Source organism: Salvelinus sp. IW2-2015, linkage group LG20 (genome assembly GCF_002910315.2).
Source record: "Salvelinus sp. IW2-2015 linkage group LG20, ASM291031v2, whole genome shotgun sequence".
Classification (NCBI taxonomy): Eukaryota; Metazoa; Chordata; class Actinopteri; order Salmoniformes; family Salmonidae; genus Salvelinus; species Salvelinus sp. IW2-2015.
The window spans coordinates 79,300,041-79,311,152 of record NC_036860.1 but is presented as its reverse complement, the minus strand read 5'-3'; the positions used below and the strand labels follow the sequence as shown (position 1 = coordinate 79,311,152).

General features: G+C 42.9%; 1 protein-coding gene and 1 pseudogene across 2 annotated transcripts; both read right to left on the bottom strand.

Annotated features, from left to right (window-relative positions):
* Positions 1-1,291: 1,291 nt before the first annotated feature.
* LOC111980584 (glycoprotein-N-acetylgalactosamine 3-beta-galactosyltransferase 1-like) lies at positions 1,292-6,786 on the bottom strand. 2 transcript variants are annotated; one of them, XM_070449701.1, is made up of 5 exons: positions 6,390-6,786; positions 5,076-5,259; positions 4,696-4,984; positions 1,893-2,307; positions 1,292-1,788 (listed from the first exon to the last, which is right to left on the bottom strand). In XM_070449701.1, the coding sequence occupies exons 2-5, from the start codon at positions 5,257-5,259 to the stop codon at positions 1,648-1,650; spliced, it is 1,029 nt and encodes a 342-aa protein (XP_070305802.1). In that variant the 5' UTR covers positions 6,390-6,786; the 3' UTR covers positions 1,292-1,647. The 2 variants fall into 2 exon arrangements, with proteins under 2 accessions (XP_070305802.1, XP_070305803.1); XM_070449702.1 differs by having other exon boundaries at positions 6,394-6,786.
* Positions 6,787-6,957: 171 nt separating this feature from the next.
* On the bottom strand, positions 6,958-11,105 carry LOC139022594 (RUN domain-containing protein 3A-like; annotated as a pseudogene).
* Positions 11,106-11,112: the final 7 nt, after the last annotated feature.

Below are 11,112 nucleotides of genomic sequence, written 5' to 3'. Positions count from 1 at the left end.
AGATGAACGGCATGACAATGGGCCTCAGGATCTCGTCACGGTATCTCTGTGCATTCAAATTGCCATCGATAAAATGCAAATGTGTTCGTTGTCCTTAGCTTATGCCTTCCCACACCATAACCCCACCATGGGGTATTCTGTTCACAACATAGACATCATGCAAACCGTTCGCCCACACAACGTCATACACGCAGTCTGCACGGTACAGCTGAAACCGGGATTCATCCACGAAGAGCACACTTCTCCAGTGTGCCAGTGGCCATCGAAAGTGAGCATTTATCCACTGACGTCAGTTACGAAACCGAAATGCAGTCTGGTCAAGACCTTGGTGTGGACGACGTGCACTCAGATGAACTTCCCGAGATGGTTTCTGACAGTTTGAGATGGTTTCTGACAGTTTGAGCAGAAATTCTTCGGTTGGGCAAATCCAGTTTCATCAGCTGTCCGGTTGGTTGGTCTAAGACGAGCCCGCAGGTGAAGAAGCCGAATGTGGAGGTCCTGGGTTGGTGTGGTTACTCGTGGTCTGCGGTTGTGAAGYCGGTTGGACATTCTCTAGGACGACGTCGAGGTGGATAATAGTAAAGAAATTAACATTAAATTCTCTGGCACAGCTCTGGTGGACATTCCTGCAGTATGCATGGCAACTGCACGCTCCCTCAAAACTTGAGACATCTGTGGCATTGCGTTGTGTGACAAAACTGCACATTTTAGAATGGCATTTTATTGTCCCCAGCACAAGGTGCATTTGTATAATGATCATGTTGTTTAATAAGCTTCTTGATAATCATCCACCTGACAGGCGTGGCATATCTTGGAAAAGGAGGAATTCTCACAAACAGGGACGTAAACACATTTGTGCACAACATTTGAGAGAGAAGCTTTTTTTGTGCATATGGAAAATGGCTGGGATCTTTTATTTCAGCTAWTGAAAMATGGGACCAACACTTTACATGTTGCGTTTATATTTTTGTTTAGTATAAAATTTATCAAGACATTGTCAATATTGGATAAACTTGAGTGTTAAAAAGGCCTATATACAAGGCAGAATGTTGAGTTGTGTTCAGATCTTGCAGCTTGCCCATCGATCTACCAAATGATGTTGGCTGATGCTGCTGAAGTAAGACATTGAAAATCAGAGCTCTTATCATATATTCTGAAAAAATATGATGCAAAAGACCTGCGTTGGAGAAGAAAACGTAAATCAAATGGCCAGTAACGCTTCAGTGATCTGCGGGCTCCAAAGGGCCTCTTAAACAGTTCAAACTACCCGGGTTGAGGTTAAATTATTATTTATTTTTTTAAATCGCACCCACCAATTTGGAACCTCAGCTAACATAGTATGTCACTGGAAGACAGTATTTTAACCATATAATTAGGAATTAAAATAGTATTTAATAGGATCTCTATGACTTTAATGACAGACTCAATGTATGAATACATACTGTAACTAGGCAAATATCCAGACTAGATCATGATGAATTGGTTTGAACTAGCATGGACCTTATCAAAGACTTTARTAACAACATTGRTTTTAAKGTTTGCAAGACAACTCTTTACAAGAGAATGACATCAATTACGGTGYGAGCATGTATAWTATTATTTATTATCAGGGATGTCACTGTCAAATCCATAGAAAGGGGTCTCTGCTTATTCCTCTCTGGTCTCACCCAGCTTTGGGCTGTGGCCACCCACTGGACTGAGATGGTACAGGAAGTAATCTAGCATGTACATTCTGACTGGCTCAACGTAATGGAAGGATACAGATGAATTGGAGCAACAGTCTGGACCCTGACAGAGAGGGAGAAAGGAAAAAAACAGATGAGCAGGAAGCTCAATGGCACTGAAGGGAGGTCATTTGATATGTGTTCTACTGAGAGTGTAGACCTACTTACCACTTTGGAAGGGTAATAGTTGTACTGGTGGAACCATTTGGGCAGTATGTCTTCGGTACAGAGAAGTTTACCCAGCCACAGGGGGTGGAAGGTTTCCCTGTGTTGGTGGTCTCTAGAGTCCCCTGCCGGGACTCCCAGCTTCTGGAGGCAGAAGCCCAGCAGTAGGTCCTCTGCAGAGGTAGACTTGGTGCAGGTTCCATGGTGCAGGGCCCTGACGTAGCGTCTCACAGACTCGCGGCTCAGTACATAGCCAGCACCACCACTCATGTAGCCTTGATGGACAAAGCGGCGAAAACGTCTGCCCAGATACACAGGCTTGTCTGGGCTGAACCGAGACAGGAGCAGACGCAAGTTTTCCACAATTACATAGGTGTCATCATCAGCTTTGAGGAACCAGTCAGCCTTGTCTAGGTAACTGGAAATGGAGGGAAAGAGGAGAGGTCAAAGACTGAAGGTAGAGTTTGTCTCCTTCACCAGCACATACAAATAGTGCTTTCAGAACACATTCACACCCCTTGACCTTCCCAACATTTTGTTGTGTTACAGCCTGAATTTAAAATGGATTAATTTGAGATTGTGTGTTACTGGCTTACACACAACACCCCATAATGTCGAAGTGGAATTATTTTTTTAGAAATCTATGACAAGACTTCATAATGGCTGTCTAGCAATGATCAACAATCAACAAAACTTAAAGATCTTTAAAAAAGAATAATGTACAAATATTGTACAATCCAGGTGTACAAAGTTCTTAGAGACTTACCCAGAAAAACTCACAGCTGTAGTCACTGCCAAATATGATTCTAACATGTATCGACTCCGGTGTGTGAATACTCATGTAAACGAGATAATGTTTTTAGAAATGTTTGCAAATTTATGGGACATTGTGTGTCGATGGGTGACCAAAAAAATGGCATCTTTACATAGGTCACCTGCCTGACAGTCTGTCATCAGCCCATCCATCCACATTGCACTACATACATTCAGTGCATTTGGAAAGTATTCAGACCTTCACTTTTTCTTAYATCACAGCCTTATTCTAAAATTGATTAAATAGTTTATTTTCTTCATCAATCTACACACAATACTCCATCACAAAACAAAAACTATTTTTATACATTTTTGTAAATGTATAAAATATAAACTGTAATATTACATTTGCATAAATATTCAGACCTGTTGTTGAAGCACCTTTGGCAGCAATTACAGTCTCGAGTCTTCTTGGGTACAAGCTTGGCACACCTGTATTTGGGGAGTATCTCACCTTCTTCTCTGCAGATCCTCTCAAGCTGTCAGGTTGGATGAGGAGCGTCGCTGCACAGCTATATTCATGTTCGATCAGGTTAAAGCCCAGGATCTGGCTAGGCCACTTAAGAGCATTGAGACTTGTCCCGAAGCCACTCCTGCATTGCATTGGCTGTGTGCTCAGGGCCTTTATCCTGTTGGCAGGTGAACCTTCGCCCCAGTCTGAGGTCCTGAGCGCTCTGGAGCAGGTTTTCATCAAGGATCTCTCTGTACTTTGCTCCATTCATCTTTCCTTTCCCTCGATACTGACTAGTCTCCCTGTCCCTGCCGCTGAAAAAAATCCCCACAGCATGAGGCTTCCATCAGACGTGACGCTTGGCATTCAGGCCAAAGAGTTCAATCTTGGTTTCATCAGACCAGGGAATCTTGTTTCTYATGGTCTGAGAGTCCTTTAGGTGTCTTTTGGCAAACTTCAAGCGGGCTGTGTGTCTTTTACTGAGGAGTGGCTTCCGTCTGGCCACTCTACCATAAATAACTGATTGGAGTGTTGCAGAGTTGGTTGTCATTCTGGAAGATTCTCCCATCTCCACAGTGGAACTCTGGAGCTCTGTCAGAGTGACCATCGGGTTCTTGGTCACCCCCGATTGCTCAGTTTGGCCAGGCGGCTAGCTCTAGTGAGAGTCTTGGTGGTTATAAACATCTTCCATTGAAGAACGATGGAGGCCACTGTGTTCTTGGGGAACTTCAATGCTGCAAAAATGTTGTGACCCTTTCCCAGATCTGTGCCTCGACACAATCCTATCTCAGAGCTCTACGGACAATTCCTACGAGTTCATAGCTTGGTTTTGCTCTGACATGCACTGTCAACTGTGGGACCTTATATAGACAGGTGTGTGCCTTTTCAAATCATGTCCAATCAATTGAATTTACCACAGGTGGACTCCAATCAAGTTGAAGAAACATCTCAAGGATAATCAATAGAAAGTCTCATAGCAAAGGGTACTTATGTAAATAAGGTGTTTCAGTTTAAGGTATTTGCAAACATTTCTAAAAACCTGTTTTCACTTTGTCATTATAGGATATTGTGTGTATATTTAATTTGATCAATTTTAGAATACAGCTGTAACAGAACAAAATKTGAAAAAATTGAAGGGGTCTGAATACTTTCCAAAATGCACTGTAGATCTCCCATACCACATGGATACTAGACCACCAGAATCATGTCCTCCATCAATGTGAGAGAGATTAGGAGAACATACTGGTGTTGTGGGAGCATTACCCGTCATGCAGTAAGTTGAAAGCGGCCATGGTCTTATTGTACAGGTTGGCCCGTCCCTCCACCTGTCTCTTATACACATCTAGATGTGTATAAGAGACAGGTCTGGGGTGAGGTCAACACCCAGCAGAGCAGTCGACCCGAAGAGGGGGAGGGGGGCAATGGCGAGAGGACTGAGGCATTAGTGGCAACAGCAGAGTGGTGTACTGAGAGAGAGAGAGCTGTCTCTTATACACATCTAGATGTGTATAAGAGACAGTACTGGTGTTGTGGGAGCATTACCCGTCATACAGTAAGTTGAAAGCGGCCATGGTCTTATTGTACAGGTTGGCCCGTCCCTCCTCTGTTGCCAGTGCCAGCACGGTCCCAGGGAACAGGAGGTCCGGCTTAGAGCTCATGAAGAGCAGTGTGTCACAGCGAGGCCCCCAGGTGTTCACTATGTGTTTAGCTCTGGTCCACAGAGTCTGGGGTGAGGTCAACACCCAGCAGAGCAGTCGACCCGAAGAGGGGGTGGGGGAGGGGGGCAATGGCGAGAGGACTGAGGCATTAGTGGCAACAGCAGAGTGGTGTACTGAGAGAGAGAGAGAAAGATCGAGATCATGTGGCTGAGTGTATTAGAGATATTCAGAGAGGTGTATAAAAATACTGTAGCTCCAATTTACCTGAAGGGAGCTCACCCATGAGGCTGCTTGTCCGTGAGGGCAAGAGCACTGTCTCCTGAGAGATCTGATATGCTCTGTAGTAAGCAATGGCYATGAAACAGAGACAGAACCCCAACACAAAGCCAGCACAGAACATAACATCCAAGAGCCTGGAAGGCTTTGAAGTGGACTTGTACATAATCATCTGCACAAGACAAAATCATATTGTTAAAGTAATGTCTAGGTTTACAAAAAAGAGCATTAGCAGACAAAGTCAATCAAAAACCAATCTGGTTTATAAGAAGTTGCAACAAGGAGACACATCCAGCACAGAAAATGTCTAACTGACATCTTGGAGACTGGCCCTTTATATACTAATCAGACAGCACCAAATGTTCTAGTCACAAACATGGGCCTTCAATTGTGTAGGCAATACCACACACACAGGAAAAAAAAAAGAACGAAACGTCCCTCGTCTGTCACGAATGTTGAATACAATTATTGGAAMGTACTCTGCTGATCCTTTTGTCCTGGGTGTTGGTCGTTCAGCTAGTCAGAATATGACAAAATATCCACAGGAAAGTATTAAACAGACTTCAAAACATGGCTCTGTGTGTTGCAATTAAGATGTGTTTGCCCATGACTGAACACACGAGATGRAAGTACATGCACACATAATACAAGGTATTTACATGGTTTTGTGCATGTRCCAAGTGCTAGAAATTTCTACTTCAGTACCGGTGCGCTAAAAAGTTGGGTAAACAATACTTTCCRATGGATATTTTGTCTCAAATTTYWAACAGCTGAAGGACCAACTGCACAGACAACCAAGAGTAAGTTCAAATGTAATTTTATTCAACATTCTGGCTTGTAAGGAACATTACCACAATTCTGCAGTGCTTTGCTTCAGACTGTATACCAATAATTGGTATCAAAGTCTGATTTATTAAGCTATGGAAACACCAGCCCAAGAAGCTTGTAGTTAGTCCAAACAGAAGGCATTGACTTGGTCAGCTGCTTCAGAATCACAGTGTCATAAATACAATACTACAGTGAATAATAAGTGTGTCCTTGTACATCGTCTGGCATCACCCACTATCAACAGATATGTTATGGATTATTATGATAAGTCTATTGACCGACCATCAACCCACACAAACACTGGAAGTCAAGTGTATTACAGAAAGGGAAAATATAAATATGCTAAACATAGTGTTAATCACTCTAAACTAAATATGAACTTTAGTGATCTAAATGTCCCATTACCAACATGCATAGACCTACAAATCAATCCTAAATCTTACATTTGGTTTTACAAAGTTCTATCAAACATACCAACCCTCTGCCTTCCAGAAACAGAACAATGAACTGATGTGACGGTTAATTGGACACCACCCCTGCAGACGCACTGCCCACCAATTGATTGATTGAGGACACATTAGTAAATGGACCACTAGATGGTGATATAGAGCACCTTGGACACATTCAATCCTGGGCCCAGTTTATCAAAAATGATCCTTCTGGATTTCACCTTTCGTACAGGATTAAATGCATAGAAATATATTGAATAGAAAGGTATTCACATTCAAGACAATGATTTGTCCATTCTATTTATTCTATTTCTGTTCATTTAATCATATCCGATAGGCAAAATCTGAGCGATGGTCCTGCAGGTTTGCAGCACAATGTACTGAAATCAATTACTTTTTTCTTGGCCCAATAGCTTACTAACACACTTGTCTCAACTAATCAAGGGCTGCTTAAATGGAATCCTTTTGTTAGTAGAAAATAAACATGAGTGTTACAGATGTATACTGTTGAAACCAGTGGAGTAGTTGAGGGTAAACATACTTAAAAAATGTTTACACACTTTGCAGAGAAAAAAATACTCACTGAAAAGGGATTGACATAACAAAAATAAGGCAGTTTATTGCAACTAATAGCATAGGTCATTGAACAAAAATAACCAAATATGCATGTGTAAAAATAACAGAACACTTGATTTATAAAATCAGATTCATCAACAAAATATAAAAAGCAAAGTGACAACAAAACTGTTGATAGACAGACATAACCAATTGCTGCACACATGAACACATACTGAAACAGTAATGTCTGACTACTCAAGCAGGTCAATGATTTGGAGAGTCAGGCCATCCAAAACCCAGTATAATGGAGGAACAATGCMAATATCATTCAGCCACATGCATCAAATACACATCTAGCCACTATGTTAGCAACACTCAACCTGCATCCACTCACAAACACCTAAGAATAGCTGATGTTTTTGTTAGAATTCAGTTCAGCCTTCTCCTCCAAGTGTTCTGACTTAATCGCAAGTGCGTCATTCCAGTTTGTCTGTCATTTTGACAGGCAGGCAAGAGGATAGTATAGGCTGAGGCAGAGCTGGGACAGACTGACACACATACAGTACAATGACCAGATGTGTCAGGTGCAGAGAAAGAGTTGGATAAGGAGATCTAGAGGAGAGGAGAATTTAAATGGATAAATAAATATATGCTTTTGGATAGTTTTGTAGCTTTGAATTGAGCTAGTTAGATGTGTCCAAAAGGCATTAAATACAAGCCAACATTTTGACATAGGAATTCACACACACAACAGTGAAAGAGCAGGATGGACAGTGTGRTGATATGAGAGAGGGTGTGAGTGAGGAGGGGCACAGAAGAACTAGGGTCCTTTTAGTTTCATTATAACTTTAATTTAATCCACACAAAAATTCAGAAATATTGAAGAGCTTTTTCCCTTCTAATCTTTGCAGACATGAAGCAGTGGGTTGAGTGGAGTTGGTTGAGAAGGGTTTGGTTGAAAAGGGTTTGGTTGAAAAGGGTTTGGTTGGTAACTGTGTTAATAGTGACAGTAGGTAGGTAGATGTTCATGATCTATTGAGTGTCTCCAGGTTGAGGCAGGCGGGTGGGGTTGTTGGCTTTGCGCTGGGCAGACAGAGCTCTGTTGGCATGGCGCCCCCTAGCTGGGTGAGAGTGCAGGGCTGGGTTCCATGCTGATGTTGACCAGACACTCACTGGACTTGAGGCTGGACATGGACTTACAGCTGGGGAGAGAGGCCAGAGAGCCACAGAGACCCAGCATAGAAGGGGTGTAGTCTTTTCCTACAGAGGAGAGAATAGACAAAACACAATAAAACTCTGTCCCTAAAGCACACTTTGGCTATCAGCATACCTTAAACACCCACACAAAATACACCATAGACACTGTTCAAACATGCCTTTGTATGTGTGTGTTTGTGAGGACATGTGGATGCATTCTTCTAAGTGGGTTTCTGTTTCTGTGTGGTTTTGTGTTGGTGCATGCATGACAGTGGGTGATTCACATATTTCTGCCGCATCAGTATGCATTGCTGTGCGTCTACAAATGTGTTTGTATAATGTACATTTATCTGTTGAGCACCAACCTGTATCTCCGTTCTGTTGCCAATCTGTCTTCTGGGAATCAGAGTTCAGACTGACGTCAGCTGAGAGCTGCTCCAAACTGTGGAAGCTTCTCCTGAAGGGATGAGTGACATCATGAAATACTGTTACAATAACATCTGTGTAGAAATCGCTTCGACATTTCTTGTTTGCTAAAATTATAAAAGTTTGCCTAATTTTAGTTTGTGACAAAACAAGTAAGTATAGTGTAGAGAATCATTGTACCATCTAAACCGCTGTGAAAYATATTTTCCATAACCAAAACCAGCTGTTTGAAGATGCTGTACAAAACCGAAAGTAAAAGATGCAAAAATGAAACTTAAGAATAGGAAGCATAGAAATACCACACATAGAACAGATATGCACTTCTTMTACTTCCTTTCAATGAGAATGACATGTCTATATCACCCATTTCTATGTGAATTTGGTTGGGTCGCCCAAAAAGTTACATATTGCAGCTTTAAATGTACAGTATCACAAAATCACACACATATACATACACTCATACAGTAGATATACCTGCGGAAGAGCTTGACGTCCCCCTGGTTGTTGTAGCCTCGTATGGAGGGCCACTGGTTGACCAGAGGGATGGACAGATCCTTAGTCAGGTGGGAGGAATCACAGGGGATGAGGGCAGTGCTGGAAGGAACACGCTTGTAATTAACTCTTAACATCATCTGATATGTGATGTACTGCATTTGTGTGTGTCTGTTTAGGATGTTTGTATGTGTCCCCGTCAATGTATACTAGKGTRTGTGGATTTCTATACTGCTCTCACAGTTGTGCCTGCAGCTCCAGTACGATGGACTCCAGCTCCTTTTTCTCTTGCAGGCTCTGGACTCTGAGCTCCTCCAGCCTGGCAYTCAGCTTCTTGTTCTCAGTCTCCACATTCTTCAGCTGGGACTCCCGCAGACGCACCAGCTCCTCCAGGTAGCCCTGCAGCACAGACACGGGCACAGACTCAGACACAAAGTTAGAAGATAGGACTGGAGTGCATACAGATAGACTGTGTTCTGCATACCCCAAAAGTACATAAAGTTATTACTCTATATACAGTGCCTTCGGAAAGTATTCAGACCCCTTGACTTTTTCCACATTTTGTTACGTTACAGCCTGATTCTAAAATGGTTAAAATCAAATAAATTCCTCATCAATCTACACACAATACACCATATTGACAATTTTTTTTAAATTTAGGCAATCTTAAAAACTGAAATACCTTATTTACATAAATATTCAAACCCTTTACTACGAAACTCGAAATTGGAGCTGCAGATGCATTCTGTTTCCATTGATATCCTTGAGATGTTTCTACAACTTGATTGGTTTCCACCTGTCGTAAATTCAATTGATTGACTTGATTTGGAAAGGCTCACACGTGTCTACATAAGGTCCCACAGTTGACAGTGCAGAGCAAAACCAAGCCATGAGTCAAAGGAATTGTCCGTAGAGCTCAGAGACAGGACTTGTGCCGAGGCACAGATCTGGGGAAGGGTACCAAAAAATGTCTGCAGCATAAAGGCCCCCAAAAACACAGTGGCTTCCATCATTCTTAAATGGAAAATTAGAATCAACCAAGACTCTTCCCTGAGCTGCCCGCCCGGCCAAACTGAGCAATCGAGGAGAAAGGGCCTTGGTTATGGAGGTGAACAGAACACGATGGTCACTCTGACAGAGCTCTAGAGTTCCTCTGAAGATAGGAGAACCTTCCAGAAGGACAACCATCTCTGCAGCACTTGACCAATCAGGCCTTTATGGTTGAGTGGCCAGATGGAAGCCTCTCCTCAGTAAAAGGCACATGAAAGTCCACTTGGAATTTGCCAAAAGTCCTAAGACTCTCAGACCATGAAAAACAAGATTATCTGGTCTGATGAAACCAAGATTGAACTATTTGGCCTGAATGCCAGCGTTATGTCTGGAGGAAACCTGGCACCATCCCTACGGTGAAGCATGGTGGTTGGCAGCATCCTGTTGTGGGTATGTTTTTCAAAGCAGGGACAGGGAGACTGGTCAGGATTGAGGGAAAGATGAACAGAGCAACAGTACAGAGAGATCCTTGATGAAAACCTGCTACAGAGCACTCAGAACCTCAGACTGGGGTGAAGGTTCACCCTTCAACAGGACAACAACCCTAAGCACACAGCTGCCAAGACAATGCAGGAGTGGCTTCTGGGACAAGTCTTGAAATGTCCTTGAGTGTCCCAGCCAGAGCCTGGACTTGAACCCGATGGAACATCTCTGGAGAGACCTGAAAAGCTGGAAGAGATTCTATGCCCCATGTCTTCAGGAATGTACGGTTATCAGGAGGACAAAAGGTCACCACCTTCTGGGCGTACACGATCTTAAACCTCTGCTCCATCTTGCGACACTTGTTCCTCCAGCTCCCTCATCGGTGACCAGGGGGATGTAGGGGTGTTCTGGGACACTTTCGTCACTGGCCTGCTGTCCACACTGCACGCGAACGGTCAACTGCCTCGAGTCACTCATCATCAGGTAGTCATAGCTGTAACAGGGACATATAGCAGGGAGTACACACTGCTTATAGTCATTGTATGGCTATGACTAAGCTACTGACTAGTATGACATATATTCACGAAGTGGGCATGTGGTTG